Raw genomic sequence first — 21428 nt, 5'->3', positions numbered from 1 at the left:
TTTGTGTCTCATAAATATTAAACAGTATCAGGGCTCCTTGAAATCCTAGTGTGTTCTAAGGCAGTGGTAGTCAAACATTTTTGACCGTCCCCATATATAGATCTATGTTTGTCTGTCGGAAGCAGAAGTTTTCAGAACAGTTGGAGCAGTGGTAAAGAATCCGCCTGCCCATGCAGGAGACACAAGAGACGTGGGTTCAGTCCCTGCATCGGGAAGATTCTCTGGAGTAGGAAATGACAGCCCTCTCCAGTATTCTTGCCTGGAAAATTCCATGAACAGAGGGGCCTGACAAGGTATAGTCCATGGGTTCCCAAAGAATTGTATATGAGTGAGCATGCTTGCTCGTCCACACTGAACATCAAATCATTATCATGATTCAGAAATGGAGATTTGAAGTTCCCATGGCTTACAAAGAAATGCCAAGAATTGCCATATTTTCACTAACTCCCAGTCTTTTCACCGTAACTCTATCTGAGAAGTTTTGGGTATGATCTGGTTGCCTGGTAGCATCCAAAAGCTTCAGCAGTTACCCAGCTTCCAGGTGCTAAAATTGCTGCCCTCATGCTATAGGAAAAAAGCAAAAGGATTTCAGACTTAATGATATCCGCCATGAGTTGAATACCTATTATGTGCCAAGTACTATGATTGGCATATATAATATCTAATCTTAAAAAAAATTCTGAAATTTAGAATTAGCATAATTGTTTTGTTGGAGAAGTAGTGAGGCTGAAGAAAACAAAGGTTAGAGACATTAAGTAACTGGTCAAAGATTATATACTTTTCAGTTGGCTTTAAAACCTAAATTTTTAAAAATTACATTATTTTTTAATTGGTGGAAAATTGCTTTCCGTTTTGTGTTGGTTTTTGCTGTACAACAACATGAATCAGTCATAATTTTATTAATATATATCCCTTCCCTCCTGAGTCTCTCTCTGCTCCCCCCATCCCACCTCTTGAGGTCATCACGGAGGGCCAGACTGGGCTCCCTGTGTTACTTAGCAAATTCCCACTAACTGTTTTACACATAATAGTGTATTTACGTCAATGCTACTTTCTCAGTTTGTCCTGCTCTCACCTTCCCATTGGAAGGACTGATGCTAAAGCTCCAATACTTTGGCCATCTCATGCAAAGAGCTGACTCATTGGGAAAGACTCTGGTGCTAGGAAAGTTTAAAGGTAGGAAGAGAAGGACTGACAGGATGGGATGATTGTATGGCATCATTGACACAATGGAATGAGTTTGAGCAAACTCTGGGAGATAGTGAAGGACAGGGAAGCCTGGCGTGCTGCAGCCTTTGGAGTCACAAAGAGTTGGACGTGACTTAGCAACTGAACAATAATATCTTCCCCTGCTGTGTCCACAAGTCTGTTCTCCTATATATTCCATATATATATGATACTTATTTTTCTTTTTCTGACTTCACTATGTGTTACAGGCTCTAGGTTCATCCACCTCTGACTCAAATTTGTTTCTTTTTGTGGCTTAGTAATGTTCTATTGTATAAATGTACCACAACTTCTTTATCCATTCATCTGTCAGTGGACATCTAGATTGCTTCCATGTTCTGACTGTTGTAAATAGTGCTGCAATTTGAGGTACATGTGTCTTTTAGAGTTGTGGTTTTTCTCAGGGTATATGCTCAGTAATGGGATATATGATAAGGAATCTGAATGCAGTGCAGGAGACCCAGGTTTGATCCCTGGGTCGAGAAGCTCCCCTGGAGAAGGGAATGGCAACCCACTCCAGTATTCTTGCCTGGAGAATTCCATGGACAGAGGAGCTTGGCAGGCTATAGTTCATGGGGTCACAAAGAGTCAGACACAACTGAGTGACTAACATGGTAGATTTACTCCTAGTTTTTAAAGGAATCTCCATACTCTTCTCCACAGTTGCTGCATCAGTTTACATTCCCACCAGCCGTGCAGGTGGGTTCCTTTTTCTCTACACCCTCTCCAGCATTTTTTTTCTAGATTTTTTTTTTTTTTTATGATGGCCATGCTGACTGGTGTGGGGTGAATCTTCTTTATAGTTTTGATTTACATTTCTCTAATAATAAGCAATGTTGAGCATCTTTTCATGTGTTTATTGGCCATCTGTATGTCTTCTTTGGATAAATGTCTGTTTTGGTCTTCTGCCCCCTTCTGCCCTTTTTTTTTTTTTTTTTTGATTGGATCATCTGTTTTTCTGATACTGAGCTATATGAGCTGCTTATATATTTTGGAAATTAATTCTTGGGCAGTTACTTGGTTTGCAGTTATTTTTGCCCATTTTGAGGGGTTGTGTTTTCATCTTGTTTACAGTTTCCTTTGCTGTGTAAAAACTTTTAAGTTGTATTAGATCCCATTTATTTTTGTTTTTATTTCCATTACTCTGGGAGGTAGGTCAGAGAATCTTGCTGTGAATTATGTCAAAGAGTGTATTACTTATGTTTTCCTTTAAGAGCTTGATAGTTTCTGATGTTAAAGTCCTTAATCCTTTACAGTTTCGTTGTGTATGGTGTTAGGAAGTGTTCTAATTTCATTCTTTTACATGTAGCCATCCAGTTTTTCCAGCATCACTTATTGAAGAAGCTGTCTTTTCTCCATTGTGTATTCTTGCCTCCTTTGTCAAAGATAAGGTGCGCATAGGTGTATTGTAGTGAAGCGAATGAACCCAAAGCCTCTTACACAGAATGAAGTAAGTCAGAAAGCGAAAAACCAGTATCATATATTAACACATATGTACGGAACCTAGAAGAAACTAGTAGAAAATAGACTTGTGGACACAGAAGCGGAAGGTGAGGATAGAACAAATTGAGAAAGTAGCATTGACATATATATACACTCAAATAGTGGGAAGTTGCTGAATAACACGAGGAACCCAGTCTGGTGCTCTGTGATGACTTTTAGGGGTGGAATATGGGGAGGGAACACCCCACTCCAGTACTCTTGCCTGGAAAATCCCATGGATGGAGAAGCCTGGTAGGCTGCAGTCCATGGGGTCGCAAAGAGTCAGACAAGACTCAGCAACTTCACTTTGACTTTTCACTTTTATGCATTGGAGAAGGCAGTGGCAACCCACTCCAGTGTTCTTGCCTGGAGAATCCCAGGGACGGGGGAGCCTGGCGGGCTGCCATCTATGGGGCCGCACAGAGTTGGACACGACTGAAGCGACTTAGCAGCAGCAGCAGCAGCATGGGGAGGGAAGGGAGGGATGGGAGATAAAATTATGACTGATTCACATTGTTGTATGGCATAAACAACACAAAACTGTAAAGCAATTTTGTACCAATTAAAAAATAAAATAAAAAAAAATTAAGTCTATCTTATCTGAAAAAAGAATATTTAAGAAATGGATGCTAACATTTATGTACTTAAAATTTTAATTAAAAAATCATTTAAAATATGAAACCCATAAATTTTCATTTTTCCTGAATTGAAGTTCTATGTAAAAGTTGCTTGTCCCCGGGCCACCATACCCACCAAGCCTTTCAAGTTGTTCTGATACTTCTTCATATCAATATTTGGTATGTAAATATCAGGGGCAATATATTGTCCTTTGATAAGGCAGAGTAGAGTACTAAAAACTCAGGTGCAGGCTTATGTCATTCTGCTAATTTTGAAGCCATTTTCTTCTTAGACCAGAAACGTTTTTCAGATGTTAATTGATCAAGTTTTATTTGGCATTTGAACAGAGTAGAGACAATGTTGACTAAGTAAACATTCTGAGCATCTTTGTCTTCTATTCACTGAGAAGAATCTTTATCTGTTCCCTGCCTTCATGTCTGCAGGGACCTCAGATCAATCCGCTATATCTTAATTTGATCTTATTTTCCAGGTCATCAATTCAGTTTTTCTGTGCCTCACAGGCTTGGTATTCACACTAATAATGGTGTCTGTCCATTGTTGTATAGATGTCCTCATTTTCCTCTCAGTCTTTTATAGTTTTGAACAGATCTTTCTAATTCTATTCATATCAATATCTGTGGCTTTTAACTAATATTTTCTCAATGTTTAAGTAAATTTAATACAGCTTTTTTTGAGAAGTCAAATGTGACTGGTTTCTATCAAATATGGTACCTTCCTGGGTCGGGAAGATCCACTGGAGAAGGGATAGGCTACCCGCTCCAGTATTCTTGGGCTTCCTTTGTGGCTCAGCTGGTAAACAATGCACCTGCTATGTGGGAGACCTGGGTTTGATCCCTGGGTTGGGAAGAGCCCCTGGAGAAGGGAAAGGCTACCCACTTCAGTATTCTGGCCTGGAGAATTCCATGAACACAGTCCATGGGGTCACAAAGAGTTGGACACAACTGAGCGACTTTCACTTTCACTCAACCAAGTATTTAAAAGCAACTTGAACAGAATAATATGAGAGCAGTACTCAGAAACTGATCTGCCAAGTACTGTGACAATAGTCATCTGGATAAGACTTCCAGAATTAGCAAAAATATAAATATAGGATGCCCAGTTAAATTTTAATTTCAGATATAAAAATAATGTTTTCAAGTAACAAGTAAGTCAGCCCTATGCAATATGAAATCACAAGCAGTTGAACTGGGCATCCTGTATTGTATGTGGGAACCCAAAAGCTGGGCCAGAGCACAGTAGTTTCTAACCCTTCTGGAATTATGAAATTTTAAAACAACTAAAGCTCACATTATAGTTGAGCAGATTGGATTACATACATTTTTTATATGACACTGGTTTTTGTACTAGTCGCCCTATTTAATCACTCAGTAAAATACAATAAAAAAGCTAACAAGTCAGGAGTTCTGCTCATGAAGTATTGTTGAGCCCTCCTCCCCTCCAGTGTCATTCTCTGCTGCTCCTCCCCTTTGCCCACATGGCCTTGATCTCTCTGGGGGTAATTGCATAGTGGTATTGTGATATCTGCTTTCAAGGTTAAAGCCAGACCACTTTTTTTTTGCCTCATTTACCTCATCCCATCTCCATCTCTTTCCTTACATCTAGCAGTTGTAGATATTCCTCCAGTGGCAAATGCAGAGGTGTCCTCTTGACTGATATCCGGGGTCAGAGTGCTATATCTTTGTTGTTTAAAGAATCAAAATCCTTTCCCTGTCTGTGGCGCTTAGATTTGCTGTGTTTGTGACAGTGTCTTGGTCCTGCTATCCCCGTCATGTTTCAGGGCTGTGTTATTTACCATTATGATCTTGAACACATTATCACAGCCGTAGCACGAAATGCCAGCTCAGTGGCTCCTTAGGCAATTGCAGCAAACACTATCTTCATAAAGCATTTCAGCCTCTGCTAGGTTGAAGATAGATTTAAGTAAAATGTGTGCTTTCTGATGATCATGATAAATCTGTGTATAGACTTCTTTGATTCTCTTCTGTATATCAGGAAGTTAGCATTATGAACTAAAATGTGATGACTTACTCCAGAGTTACCTCCGAGTAGCCCGTGACAAAGCAGGGTTTTGAATGAGACTATCTATTTCTTGTTCGTAAAAATATTAACCATGGATTTGGCGATGATAGATAACATCCTTCCTTATGGTGGTTTTTTATCATTCTTGTTCCCAGGGAGCTCAAAGCATTTCACAGGGCAGATATGAGTGACCAAGCACAGAAAATTTACCCCAGCCTAGTTTTCATTTGTGGCTCAGTGTGGGACATGACCCACCCTTTACTTAAGTAGAAATACAAGCTCTTTCTTTATTCTCTGCCCTTTTGCTTTGGTTGACCATTTTCTTGTGTCATAGAATCATTTATTACACAGGTATTTTTGTTTAGCCCCTACTGCATAGGGTACTGTATGGGTTACTATAAGGGACCATCTTTAGTGGCCAGGAGCTTAGCGGAGATAAAATGTCTTACCCCAAGGCAATACATAGTAAGTTTTAGTTAAGTCTATAGAAGTTGGTATTATCAGAGCATAAAGGAAGAGGGTATTATTTTAATTTTGGATCATCAAGAATGTACCAGGGAAGAAGTCTGATATGATCCTTTATAAATGGACAGGATTTCAGAAGGGGAAAATGTGGGAAGTAGGGTCATCCAAGAGAGAGGAAAGTACACAAAAGCATTAAAACTTGAAAGAACAATGAAACTTAGGGACATGAGATGTGATTCAGATGGAATAGAATAAGGATTTGTTTCTATTAGAGGATAGCAGGTGGGACCATACTGTAGATGGGTTTGAATGCTGCTGCTGCTGCTAAGTCACTTCATTCGTGTCCAACTCTGTGTGACCCCATAGACGGCAGCCCACCAGGCTCCCCCGTCCCTGGGATTCTCCAGGCAAGAACACTGGAGTGGGTTGCCATTTCCTTCTCCAATGCAGGAAAGGGAAAAATGAAAGTGAAGTCGCTCAGTCATGTCCGACTCCTAGCTACCCCATGGACTGCAGCCTACCAGGCTCCTCCGTCCATGGGATTTTCCAGGCAAGAGTACTGGAGTGGGTTGCCATTGCCTTCTCCAGGATTTGAATGCTACCTGGGAGTAAAACAGTGCTTTATCACTATAGTATATAAAGTGGATAAGCAATAAAGACCTACTGTATAGCACACGGGACTACAGCCAATATGAATCATTTTGTTCTGTGTCTGAAACTAATACAATATTGCAAATCAACTGTACTTCAATTAAAAAAAAAAAACTATGTATTACCAAAAAATAAACAGTAAAACATTTGTGATACTATGGAAATACAATGACAACAAAACAACAGTGCAGTGCTTTAGGCAAATTAGCCTAAGTATTGCACAGCCTGATTGAAAGAGAGAAAATTTGTGGATGATTTAGAGGCCATGGAAAGAGCCTGAGCTTAAAGCGATAATATCCTGAACTATGGTGATGGTGCCAGAAAAGAAAATATGTTCTGCCTGACCTAAATGATGCTTGGTTTCTCCGAGGAATAACATTATTTTCATATTATGAACTAGTTACAAATTGTACCTAAGTACCCTGCAAGATTGGAACCATTATGTGTATATAACTTACGAAACACTTAAAGCTCTGGAAAATAAAAGATCTTTTATTTGTAGTTTTGTTGTTCTGCTCAGTCGCTCAGTCATGTCCACCTGTTTGCAACCCCATGGACTGTAGCCCATCAGGCTCCTTTGTCCATGAGATTTTCTAGGCAAGAATACTGGAGTGAGTTGCTGTGAGTTGTTTAGCTGGAGTGAGTTTCCTCCTCCAGGGGATTTTCCGGACCCAGGGATCAAACCTGGATCTCTGAGCCTCCTGCATTGACAGGCAGATTGTTTGCCACTGAGCCAGAACTAAGCCTAAATAAAAAAGCAGTGCTGGACAAACACCTGGGAAGAAACCTTTCAGCTCCCGTAGCACTGAGTCAAGTCGAAGTAACTTCCACAAATGTCCATTTAATAAATGAGAAATAAATGGAGTTACTTTTACAATTTCTTAATGTTTATAGAAGTTGCACTTTCTTTCCCTTCATTAGAAATTCAGACTTTATTTTTTTAGTTTATTTATTTTTCAGTTGAAGGATAATCGCGTTACAGAATTTTGTTGGTTTCTGCCAAACATCAACATGAATCAGCCATATGTAATGTATGTCCCCTCCCTCTTAAACATACCTCCCATCTCCCTTCCCATTAGCCCTCTAGATTGTCACAGAGCCCCACCCTGAGTTCCCTGAGTCACACAGCAAATTCCCGTTGACTATTTGTTTTACATATGGTAATGTAAGTTACTCTTACATGTTATTCTCTCCATCCATCTCACCCTCTCCTTCCTCCCCCACCCACTGAGTCCATAAGTCTGTTCTCTATATATGTGTCTCGATTGCTGCCCTGCAGAAAATTTCATCAGTACCATCTTTCTAGATTCCATATATATGCATTGGTATACGATATTTATCTTTCTCAGAAATTCAGACTTTAGAAATCCTGTCTTAGCAACTTGGATCTATTAGGAACAAATTACATAAAAATATGTGGGCAGTATAGCATTTAAATCAGAAACAAACATATGTTGATTAAAGCAGAGGAGATGGTGGTGTTTCAAAAATGACAACCAATGAAAGAGGACAGCCAATGCACTCTTTCTTTTTCACTGTTTCTCTCTCTACTCTTTCATGCTACTGTTATAGAACTTAAATAGCAAGCAGCTTGAAAGATGAAAAAATTCTCATTTTATGAGTATCATATTCTTATGAGATAGAATAGAAGGTGTTAGTCTTTCTAAAGGATCCTAAAATCGAAGAAGAAAGGATCTGTGTCTTCCTTTGATTGAATTAAGACTAATAAAGAAACTGAACCTATTAAATATTCTAATCCAGAGTTACAGTGATTCCTGATTGTTGTCTAATGTTGATCTCAGTCTAATACTTCAAGCTATTTTATTGAGAAAGAGTTAACTGTAAAGGATACTTCAGATTTCTAAAACATCATACTTAATGTAATTTGCTTCTAACAGGGTTTTGAACACATTAATTATGTAATTCATTTCCTCTCACTTTTAAAGTAAAAAGACTAATATTTTAAAAAATGCAGCACTTGAATGTGTCTTTAATCTTTTATAAACGTTCATATAAAATGAGGTAAAACTCAGTGAGAAAACTCCAGATAGCTTTCATAACGATGACTTTTGGCAATTGCAATAGTGATAGAATTTCTAACTTCTATTTTAAGACAGATCCATTTTGATTTGTTGTAGTTTATAGAATATCTGTAATTATTTTCATGTGTCTCCTTTGATAGTAGGAGCAAGAACATTTTGGTATGCATTTTGCTGTGAATTTTTGGTTTGGATGTTTGTGACTCCTTATCTTTGGTTTTGGTGCAAATTATTTCCTTTTGTCACTGCTCTTGACTAAATGAGGTTAGAAGAGAATTGAAATCTCAGATTTAAAATTATATAACTTGAGTCCCTTCAACATAAAGCACACACACACACACACACACACACACACATATATATATATACACACTTCCTGTGCCTGCTTCCCTTTTATGATTCATTCAGCACCCATTTATGAAGCACCTACTAAAGTCTCAGGCCACCAGGGAGACAAAGACAAGTAAGAACTGATTGTCTACCTTGAGGTGCCACTCAAATGGGGATATTCAGACATGGGTACCAATTAATTAGAAAAGCAGAGTGGAAGACTGGAGGACAAATTGATTTAGGGAGAAAAAGAGGGGAGACTTCTAGAATAACTCTTTCCATGTCAGATCAGTCATGGAAACTCATTCCACTGAGAATCAGAATATAGGAAATTCTGAATTGAATGTTTGGCTTGTTTTAGATGTGGATTGGTAAGTCTGTTAGACCGGTAGTTTCCAAATAACAGTTAGCAGACTTTAGCTCAAGGACGGATAGATCTTTGTTAAAAATACAGATTGTCTGGAAGTGCTTAGAGATATTAGTAGATTATATCTAGGTGAAAGCTGGGTATTTAGCTTCAGAAATAAATTATCAGATGATTCTGATAACCAGTAAGATTTGGCCTCTACTTTAGTAAAGATCCAGGAGAGAGAAGACAGATGGTAGTTGAAGTTACAGAGATGAATGTGATTTCCCAGGGAGAGCACGGAGAGTGAGCACAGAACAATGCTAAGGATGTAACACCATCAGATAAGGAGTAGGCAGAGGAGGAATCAGCAAAGAAACTAAAAAAGGAATATACTGTGTCAAGGAGCTGGAATATATTTACCTAGACCTTCCAAGTCTTAGAATAGTAATGCTCATCTGTGAGTCCATATAGAGAGAAGCAGTGCAGAATAAGTCTTTAGTTTCTACTCATTATTTGGCATTGTTCCAAAAAGGATTAATCAGATTTCAAATGTACCATGTTGCAAAAAGGATTGTACTACGTCCAGAGAAATCTGTTGGAGAAACAAAAATTGACCCTCTTGAACAGAGAATTATGAATACAATATCAGAAAAGAAAGTTGCTATATTAACCAGAATATGTAAAACAAAAAAAAATACCTTATTGTACACTTTCTAGATTGAATTAGAATATTTAATTATTGAAGTGACCTTTGTTATTGAGAACTACAAGTTTTATAGTCTGTCAGGAACAAATTGTTCTGTTCTTGCCCCTTCCTATTTTATTTTTATTATTGTTGTAATCAGTGCATCTTCTAGTCCTGCTGCTGCTGCTGCTGCTGCTAAGTAGCTTCAGTCGTGTCCGACTCTGTGCGACTCCATAGACGGCAGCCCACCAGGCTCCCCCGTCCCTGGGATTCTCCAGGCAAGGACACTGGAGTGGGTTGCCATTTCCTTCTCCAGTGCATGAAAGTGAAAAGTGAAAGTGAAGTCGCTGAGTCTTGTCCGACTCCTAGCGACCTCATGGACTGCGGCCCACCAGGCTCCTCCGTCCATGGGATTTTCCAGGCAAGAGGACTGGAGTGGGGTGCCATTACTTCTAGTCCTACTTGAGTAAAATCTTATGTTAATGGAAGCATGTACTGTTACATAAAGGAATAAAATGGCAATTATGTAACCTGATTTGATACAAAAATGGACTTTTTCAAAACCCACACTCCAGTATAGAGTAACTTTATTGATCATAAAGGATTTAAAAATACGCATGTTATTGACATTTACTCAGAGTTGTTGTTATAGTTTGGGCTTCCCAGGTGGTGTTGGTGGTAAACAACTCACCTGCCAATGCAGGAGACATAAAGAACTCAGGTTTGATCCCTGGGTCGGGAATATCTCATGGTGAAGGGAACGCCTATTCACTCCATTATTCTTGTTTGGAGAATCCCGTGGACAAAGGAGCCTGTCAGGCTACAGTCCATGGGGTTGCAAAGAATCAGACATGACTGAAGCAGCTTAGCATGTACTGTTTACTTACACTCACTCTCCTGTGAAGTTCCAGATGATCCTTTATACAAGTTATAGGATCATATCCATAGTTGTGTGACCTACTTTTAATTTAATGGGCTTTACTAATTACCTAGAGGTTTTTGAGAAACTCAATGAACAGATGGCCAGATGGTCAATCGTAGACCAACATTTTCAACATTTGAGGTTCTACATTAAAAGTGAGTTTTTGAAAAGTCATCTGAATTGACACGGTATTGGAAGACTATTTTATTGTGAATAATATGTTGTCAAAGACTAAAAGGAAGGCAATGATTCGTATCGTTGAATAGAGAAAATTTACTGGTGAGAATACGACAATGAAAACTTTTATTTGTTGATGGCCTACTTGTCAGAATTTAACCAGCTTCAAAGTTAAGAGAGGGAACATAATCTACCCAAGACAGCCCTTGCTTCTAACACTGATTGTGTCAAGGTGTTAACCAAAATCACCCTCAGGTTCAGTAATTCACTAGAAACAATCGCAAAACTCCATGAAAGCTGTGATACTAATGTGTGTACATACTTAGTCTCTCAGTCGTGTCTGAATCCTTGCAACCCTGTGGACTGCAGCCTGCCCGGCTCCTCTGTGGTGACATCATATTACAGCTACAGGATACAGATTAAAGCTTGCCAAGGGATGAAGGATATTGGGCAGACTCCATGGGAAGTGCCAAGCATGGTGCTTCCTTTGTCCTTTCCCCATGGAGTCATGGACCATGTAGTTTCCTGACATCAGTATGTGAACATGTGCTGGGAGTATTGCCAGTTAGTAAAGCTCACTTGAATCTTGTCCAGAGTTTTTATAGGGGATTGTTCATGTAATGTTTATATGACTGACCTTTAGCCTCCAGCTTCTCCATAGATAGAACTAATACTCTGTGCTTCAAAAACCCCATGATGAGTCACATTGCTAGGCTATTGGGTGGTCATGCCCACGTGCAAACAAAGACTTCCTGTTAGACTTGATATCACAGGGGCCTAGAGATCACCTCCTAGAGTCCAGTGGCAAAAGCCAGTCATTTTTTTGGGTAAGGTTAGTCTTCACTACACAGCAGTTGTGCAGATGAGGCTCAGCTGAAACAAGAGTTCACAAAACTGACTGCAGAGACCATAGCAGATGAAATAACTCCTTGTTTGCAAGGTTAAGTTAAAACATCTTCATTCAAGATTAACTTTTCATAGTTTAGATCCCACTCAACTTGCCCTTTTATAAATTTCCTTCGCTAGTCAGAATCATATTTCCTGGGCATGCCAAGTGCTTTCCTGCTTTGCAGCCTCTACTCACACCACACTTGTTCTTCTGAGATCATTCAGCTTTGTTGAGACTGTCTTGTCTACAATGCTCAGCCTAGTCTCCATCTCCTGTAGAAGGTGACTTTTCACCATTTGATCCCTTCTATAATCACTTTCATTGGAAGAGACTCTGATGCTGGGAGGGATTGGGGGCAAGAGGAGAAGGGGACGACAGAGGATGAGATGGCTGGCTGGATGGCATCACCGACTCGATGGACATGAGTCTGAGTGAACTCCGGGAGTTGGTGATGGACAGGGAGGCCTGGCGTGCTGCGATTCATGGGGTTGCAAAGAGTTGGACACGACTGAGCGACTGATCTGATCTGATATGATCTGATAATCACTTTCTTTACTGAATTCCTATAGCCAACATTACTCATATCATTTACTTGGCTGTTAGCACATGTTTCCTTCCATTTTGTCTTTACAAGTAAATCTTAACCTCTAGCAATTTAGGGACATTATGGATTATGTCTTATACCTTTTTGATCCTGTAGATCCTAATACAATGTCTCACCCATAATGTTAAATAAATATTTGAATGGTAAGCTTTCATATAGACACATGTAACTAGGAACACATTATTCAAATATATTAACTGAAACATCTCATAACAGTCATCTCATTTATCCTAACAAATTTCTGAGGTAGCCAGGTTAATCCAGGAGAGTATCAGAGTGATGTTTAAGAATTCATTGAAGACATCTGCAAACATAAAGATCAGCAACATGCTGGAGACTGTTCAGAAAAGTATTGGCATCCTGCTCCACCTCAGGGCCTTTCCTACAAAGCTTTTTCTTTAAATATTTGAATTCTTACTCAGAGAAGCAAAACCACTCTACCTGAAATACCATCCCATTCCTCACTATATCTTGTTTTATTTTTTATAGTAGTTTTCACTAAACAATATTATATACTTGTTTTTTTATGTCTTTCCTGTATTGAAAGAATGCAAACTCTATAGGGGAGGGACATTGACTTGCTAACAGTGATATCCTCTGCTCCTAAAGTAGTGTCTGATTCTTAGTAGGTACTCAGAAAAGTAGATGTTGAATACATAAACAGATTTGAACTATGCAGCAAATAAAAAGCTTAATTTTTAATGTATATTCAATTTTTATGTTGGCAATTCAAGACAATTAATTGAGAAGCAAAGAGACACATCTAACATGATTGAAGGAATGATAGAATGTTTTACAAATTATTAAAATATTCAACCTATTACAACAATAACTAGTATGTATGTGGCACCCCACTCCAGTACTCTTGCCTGGAAAATCCCATGGATGGAGGAGCCTGGTAGGCTGCAGTCCATGGGGTCGCTAAGAGTCGGACACGACTGAGCGACTTCACTTTCAATTATCACTTTCATGCATTGGAGAAGGAAATGGCAACCCACTCCAGTGTTCTTGCCTGGAGAATCCCAGGGACGGGGGAGCCTGTTGGGCTGCCGTCTGTGGGGTTGCACAGAGTCGGACATGACTGAAGCGACTTAGCAGCAGCAGCAGCAGCAGTAGCAGCAGTATGTATGAGGTAAATACAATGATAAAATGTAATGATTAGGTGAAAATAGGCATATTTATCAAATGCTGGTTATCAGAAGCATTCTTTAAAGTTTTATAGAAAAATGAAAGTTATTCTTACACAATGGTTAGTAAATATATGGCCCTTAAAATTTTTTATTTATCTTAAAAGAGTTTAAAGGACTGTTTTGATAAATTTTATAATTAATGATTTAAATAATTTAAATATTTAAATAATAATTTTAATAATCTAACTTTGGAAAATACTAGCATATTTTCCAATCTGAACTAACAGAGTTCAGTTATTGTGCTTCATTTTAACAAGAGTTGCAGAATTTATCATTGCCCATTGATACGAGTTTCCAAGACTGTCAAGTACACCAGCTGAACCTTTATTTTGAGACAGTGAGTGGTCAGCAGTCCTGGGAATGAGGGCATATCCAAATATGGCCATAGATGCATTTGGAGTCTAAAAGTAACCTCAGATATTCATCCTGGAGAGGTACCTGACTGGATTCCCTAGGATTTCAGGGAAATCCAGGCGTTCTCATAGGCTACAGTGCTTCTTAGTCTTCTAGTCCCCAAGAAATGCTTTATTCTAATCACATAATTCCGCTGCACTCCCTGCAGTCCCTTCAAGATTAAGATATTCGTTATGGATATTGACTGGTCTTATGAAGACAGTACTTCCTGTCCCCTCACTTTCCCCTGCTCTTTGTTCTCACCGTTGCTACTCCCCCTAAGAGATTTCCTTCTAGTTGAAGCCAGAATACGGCTTATATTTTTGACCTTTGTGTCAGGCTTTGATTCTGAGACATCTGGCAGCATGTTTGTGCAGTTCCCAGGAAGCAGCTTGCTAACAATATGGTTAAGTTGTCATTTACTTCTTTGCTTCCATATTACCCTGCTGATGCTGAGACTCCCCCCGCCCATATTCAAGAAATGAAGGCTGACAGTGATCCAGCCTTTTTGTGTTACTGTTTCTAGCTCATGATTTTAGTAGCATGTTTGAAACTAGAATGAACTTTTTATGTTTTCTCCTTTCATCTCTGCCTCTTTGGAATTTTGGCAAACATCAAGGCAAATAAATCAGAGCCACCACTGCAAACCCATCTGCTTTCAGGGACATGTAAGCTGACTAGTTTGTGATGTTTCTCCACAGATCTAGCTCCAGCATAGAACTAAAGGAGGATCCCTGTGGAGTTAGAATAGAAGGCACGTTTTAAGGTCAATTTTTTTTTCTTAGGCTCTGAATCATTTATCTGCTGACTGCTTGTGGCTACGCTTGGTCTACATTGGCATCTCTAATAATACAAGTTGACATGGTACTTAAAAGTTGAAATGAAAAGTGAAAATTCACTTCGTTTGGATTTGACAATAGAGATTCATAAGAAAAGGTGCAGCGAGAGTTGTAAAAATGTAGCAAATCAGAGTACAGCCAAAGGTGTTTGTTTATCAGGACATTACTTTTTCACTTTATCTGGTGCTAAAGTCACATGTGACAACACTCTCCTCACTAGAATACCTTTCCAGTTGTTGACAGCCTAGAAATTGTTCCATAAAAAATAATAAGGTATGGTCATCCAAACCTGTCTTCCTAATACTTGCTGACACTTCAGTGCTGTATTCATTTCTTTCTCACAACAAGCAAGTAAGTGATGATTGTCTTCAAAGAAGAATTAAGAGGATTAGAAAGATGTCAGAATATATACAATATACTGGAAGAAAACTTACATAATCCTCTTGATAACAGGCTATAAATTGTCTCCACTTAAAATGATCAAGAGTTAATTGAGATACTTATCATACCTCTTAGCAATGATTTTAAACTGATCTTCAACAAGTTGAATTATATATCCTTTGTCAGGCCATGGATTTTGTCACACTAGAGATTGATGTATTGTTAAAGAAAAGTTTTATTTTATGACTTAGCAGTTTGGAAATGAAAGAAAATCCTTAAAGGATAAACTCAATAGAAATTTCATTTCTGTGTGGTGGTAGTATCAGGGGAGTGTGGTTCAAGGAAGAAAGAAAAGACTTTCTTCCAAACCTCTCACTACTGTTTCTGCTCTGAGTCAGCTTGTATGTGTGGCCCAAGCTGATGCCTCCTTAGGCAGGATAGAAGATGATCTTAAGGACTTTGCCTACCAGTGATTTTCTTGATGGTGATGGTCCAGCAGGGAGACTTGTATTAGAAACGGTGGCATTTGTTCTGTCCCTAACCGTGACTTCAACCCCTCGCTGATCCTCAGATGCTGAATTCTGAAGTAAAGAATGAAAACGGTAACTGTTCTGGCAAATTTAGCTTCTGCTGTACTCTGTGCTTGCCAGTCTCCTTTCAGGGTATATTTTTTTCTTCCATGAATATATGCAAAGCTGGAGCCAGAGTGTTCACACTGGCGTTAGTGGCCCCAGCATTGCATATTGGGTTAAACATCACTTTATCTAAATAATTGTTCACTTTTGCTTTTCATCATGGGCTAATAGAAACCAGGATAATTTCAGACATAATATACATAAGATGCCTGATAGAAAATTTAGAAGAGGGTGTATATGCATTAGTGCCTCATCACGCTGAAAGCTCAAAGGAAATTGGTTTCATAATCACAGTGTTTATGATATCTGAAGAAAAACAGTGATTTATTTCATTATTTAAAGTGTACAAATACAGAAGGATGTCTAAAAATAAATTCACCACAATTTTAAACAGCTGAACATGATCCTTAATGAGAAGGAGGAATAATTATTATTTTTTTAATTTATTTCTTTAATGAGTATTCTTAGATTTGGAGACTTCACTGGTGGCTCACTGATAAAAAACCTGCCTGCCAGTGTAGGAGATGGTGGGTTTGATCCCTGGGTCAGGACGATCCCTTGGAGGAGGAAATGGCAACCCACTCCAGTATTCTTGCCTAGAGAATCCCATGAACCAGGGAGCTTGGCAGGCTACAGTCCATGGAGTCACAAAGAGTCAGACACAACTTAGCAACTACACAGATTAACGTGTTCACTTGATAGTAGGCAGTGTGCTAAGCACTTTAAACACATTATCTTATTCTAAACAACATGAATTTGGTATGACCACCCCATTTTAAAGATGAGGAAACTGAGTTTAGTGAGATTAAATAACTTGTCTGAGCTTCTATAGTTGTTACGTGAAGTAGCCGGAAGTAGACCCGATGAGTTTGACTGGGCCCAGAGCCACTGAGCCACCATATTGGACTGAAGATCGGAATGGGACATACATCCCCGGGGAAGTAAATTGTGGGTAAAGTTGTGAGTCTCTAGATAGTGGTAAATTTGCCACCTGTCAGGAAGTGAATTCTTCCCTCTTGTCATTCTAAGAGTAATTGTAAGGATTTGAGACTGTTTATGGGGCCCTTCCAAGAACATGACCTCATATCAATTTTGGTTGTACTTATAAAATGTTTTTGGCCATATTTTAAGAGAGATTTTCACATGAAAGTTTTAACTCTAGATATTTGGATGGTCAGTTACTTGGCTTCTTTTTTGTCCTCTGTTCATTTTATTTATTTCTTATAATTGGAATAAGTTTAAAGAAGGGATGAATATTGAAGAGAAAAATCATTTTGTCTTCCTTTTGCAATGTTAGGTTTAGTGATTCCCTGACTCAAATAATTTAATGATTGAGTGGATAAATTCGGGGGATTAGATGTGGGTTCCTGAATATATACCATTCCTATTCTTAACAGTATGGGTAATTGGAAGATGATTAACTTCAGCTTTTGCTTTGAAAACACTATTATTTTCTCTAGCAATTTCATTCATAATAGTGTGTAAACAGAGTCTAGTGTACTTCTTCGGAGAAGGCAATGGCACCCCACTCCAGTATTCTTGCCTGGAAAATCCTAGGGACAGAGGAGCCTGGTAGGCTACAGTCCATGGGGTCTCGAAGAGTTGGACACGACTGAGCAACTTCACTTTCCCTTTTCACTTTCATGCATTGGAGAAGGAAATGGCAACCCACTCCAGTGTTCTTGCCTGGAGAATCCCAGGGATGGGGGAGCCTGGTGGGCTGCTGTCTATGGGGTCGCACAGAGTCAGACACGACTGACCCAACTTAGCAGCAGCAGCAGCAGCAGCAGCAGCAGCAGCAGCAGTGTACTTCTTAGGGCTTCCCTGATAGCTTAGTTGGTAAAGAATCAGCCTGCAGTGCAGGGGACCCCAGTTCGATTCCTGGGTTGGGAAGATTCTCTGGAGAAGGGATAGGCTACCCACTCCAGTATTCTTGGGCTTCCCTTGTAGCTCAGCTGGTACAGAATCCGCCTGCAATGTGGGAGACCTGGGTTGGGAAGATCCTCTGGAGAAGTGAAAGGCAACCCACTCCAGTATTCTGGCCTGGAGAACTCCTTTGGGGTTGCAAAGAGTTGGACATGACTGAGTAACTTTCACTTCATTTCAGTGTACTTCTTAACCTTCACTTAAATGAAAGGCATCAGTGAATAATGTAGCTAAAAATAGCTTGTTTAGTTTATAAAGTGAAGTTCCAGAAATTGTTCCCTTAGTCAACTGAGAGCAATATGTAGGAAGAAAACTCTAGAAACACATATGTAGAAAGCATTTAAAAGTAATCATAGCAAGGTAAAGTTTATTAAGTGCAGAAAAGTCTATGATTTTTAATGGGTTATCCATAACATCTTATGGAAAACTCCAAGCAAGCTTTCTGCCCAACCCAATATTTTCATTTGATTTTGCCCCTTTACTTTTTAAAACAAACAAGGAAGATTCAACTATTCGTAGAAAAAATTGACAATATTATGCAGTTATATCCTAGAAATTTTTGATAAATTTCTCTTTCTCTGAATCAGACTGTTGGCACCATTTAAACATAGCATGATACCAACAGAGTAGGCAGTTTCTAGGGAATATAGTCCAATGATTTCTTTCCCGCAGCATCTCAGAAAGTGAAAAGTGAGTTATCCTGTGAAGCAGTCGACACATGTTAGCCCCTAAAATAGTTCAACTTGGGAGGAGTAACATTTTCATTGGCTGTTTTTTTCAAAGAGTTTGTCAGTGGAGACTTACTGAAAAGAAAACCCACTGATGGAGGAAATCTGGACAGTGAAAACTCATCTGCCCGGTACCAGATTCACCTGCTTAGACTCAATATCAGACCAGATAAATCATTCATTTTGTAATACATTTCCATATACATTGCCTTTATATTTACCTTGTTCTGTATCCCCACCTTGCCCCAATAGTCTGTACCATTAGAAACTACATTGGCCATGATAAATGTAAACTTTCTTTGTATTCTTTTATTTAAGGTATGGTAATTTTTTGAAAGTTTCATTTTTATTTGTCTTTAGCATTCCATTCCTATAAGCCATCAGAATTACCTCTGGACTGATTTATAATATGTTTGGTGTTTGCTGGCAGATTTGGAATGTTTCAGTTTTAGTTGTTTCTCCACATGATATACGATCTAATTACCACCCAGCATGATATGGCAGCTGAAATGAAAAAGGCAGCAAGAGAAGGCTCTGGCTTAACTTTAGAGCTCCTCAGCTACTCCTCCTTATATACTTTTCGGCTAGAAAAGAAAAAGAAATAGCATTTATTAAAGTAACTCATATATTAAACATTTTTTTCTTTTTCTTAATTTTAACTGAAAGAAGGGATTTGTTCAAATATGGAAACAAGATATTAAACAACACTTTTAATTTGCATTAATAATCATTGATGCTTCTTTAATTGTGGAGAATATTTTCATTATTGGGGTTGCTAGAAATAGTCTCGTTCTATTTTCTTGACATTTAAACATATAAAACAAACATTGAGAAGAATAAACTCAAGTGAATGATTAATCATTTTTTTTAATCAATTTTTTTAAAGCTTAGAACTTACTCAGTTTTGAACTTTTAGATCCTAAATCTGTCTGGAAAAGAAAAGCCTCTGGATTTATATTTAAAATGTATGTCATCTTAGGATGCTAGTTTGGGGGCTTTTTATTTTCTGAAGCAAATGAGTCGGGTAATTTACCTATTGGGAGGAAAGATTGATAATATTTTGTATTTTTTAAATGACTATGGTCTGAGTTTTCACGTATCAGATTCTCTAAAAAGTCAGATAATATTTGGTTTGGGGCAGATGTGGAGAAACACAGACACTATCATTGTTTGGATTATGTGTGGTACAACAACTCTGAAGGGAAAGTACCTTAAATGGAAATGCATATATCCAGTATCCTAGCAGTTCCACCTCTAGGAATCTGTCTTGAACATGTATGTATGGAAATATTCCTAGTGATAATATTTGTGATATAAATAGAAAAAATACAAAACATCAGTGATAAGAAAATGTTAAATAAATTGTGGTATGTCTATATCCAGATGTATCTCATTCTTTTTAATAGTTGCTCTTAAAGAGAATGAAGTACATTTACATGTAGCAATACAAAATATTTTATCAGTTATCCTGTTAAGTGAAAAGAGCAGAGAGCTTATGTCTATTTGTGGGTGTATGCAACTTCCCTCTCTCCTCTCCCCCTCACATAAATATGGATTCACACATCTAGAGATAAATGGGTGGAAAGACACAAAAGAAACTGTCGGTGGTATTTATAATATCTCTGGTGAATGGAACTAGGCATCTGGGAAGGAAGGCAGGTTTTTTTGTCTTTTTTTTTAATGGAGGAAGTGGCAAATATTTTTTGTGCTGTTTGAAATGTTTTAACATGTGCATACTATTTTTCATAATTAAGAAAATTTAGATTAATGACCAACTCTACTGTTTTTTTAGGACTCAGCCCAGGAGAGTGTTATTACTCGAGATATTCATCGTACATTTCCTGCACACGATTACTTCAAAGATACTGGAGGAGATGGCCAAGAATCTCTCTACAAGATCTGCAAGGTAGGGCCCTCTGCCTTATTTTTTTCTAACTTATTTTTCAGGGCTATATTCTAAGAACGCATCTTAAAGTTTTTTCGATTTTCTTTCTGTCTGCGTTTCTTATTTGCCTTGTGCCATTGTTTGTCCTTTACACTAACACCACCAGATCCTCCATACTGAGTCCTGAAGGTGACTTTCGGGCTGCGTGCTCTGTACCTTCTTGTGCGGGAGGGGGCATCGTCTGACTTCAGTTTGGCTTTGATGCTAACAGGAAAGGCGCTGAAAGGTCCTCTTAGGCTACTGCAGTGGAGGCTCAGAGGATTCTCGACGACTCTGTCTGCCTGACAAGATAATGTGGCAGTTGTTGCAGTTTTTGACAGCAGGCAAAAGGAGGAAACAGCCTGGCACCTGTTTTGGATACTGGCAGGTTCTCTGATACTGTTGATATCCTCTGAGTTCTGTCACATCTTTGTGCAGTTTTTAATGTCCCGTTTTGAAATCTTTCTTCTCTCTCATTATTAGTAGACTTGGAAGAAAACTGTTTCCTGATTTTCAGTAAATAGGCCTTGCTTAAATTAAAAAAAAAAAAAGACTTTATTAGTGGAGAATAGTTATCAGATTATTCATGTCTCAAAGTTCTGTTAGAAATGCAGAATAACTTTTCAAATCATTGTATATCATTAACTTGTATTGTCCATGCTAATTGAGGCTAGAGACTCAAAATTGCAAAATTTCCATTAAAAAAAGTTTTGCCCTTTATCCTCAAAGTTAAAATGTCCTACAAAGTGTGGTGCGTATATTCAGTATTTGTCCTTAGCTGCCATTCCAGTAAAGATGGTGAATGAATAGTGAGCTACACAAAAATCTTGTAATAATATGGGAAAACAACAAACACCATGGCTAATTTTCAAGCCAGATTACACATTTCTGAATTATCAAATTTAGCCTTTAGTTAAGTATTAAGTAGCAGAGA

At 38.4% G+C, this 21428-nt stretch overlaps 1 protein-coding gene across 4 annotated transcripts in view; it reads left to right on the top strand.

Moving 5' to 3' along the window:
• The window catches only part of RABGAP1L (RAB GTPase activating protein 1 like), a 744918-nt gene that overhangs the window by 409362 nt on the left and 314128 nt on the right, over positions 1-21428 (top strand). For all 4 annotated transcript variants that reach the window (XM_086343675.1, XM_086343676.1, XM_086343677.1 and 1 more), the window contains exon 14: positions 20363-20476. In XM_086343675.1, coding sequence (XP_086199801.1) covers positions 20363-20476 — 114 coding nt within the window. The remainder of the gene's footprint in view (positions 1-20362; positions 20477-21428) is intronic.

The sequence above is a fragment of the Bos grunniens genome, chromosome 16, assembly GCF_055505025.1.
Source record: "Bos grunniens cultivar Pamir isolate PY7600 chromosome 16, Bosgru_T2T1.0, whole genome shotgun sequence".
Taxonomy (NCBI): domain Eukaryota; kingdom Metazoa; phylum Chordata; class Mammalia; order Artiodactyla; family Bovidae; genus Bos; species Bos grunniens.
This window is presented reverse-complemented; position numbering and strand designations above follow the sequence as displayed.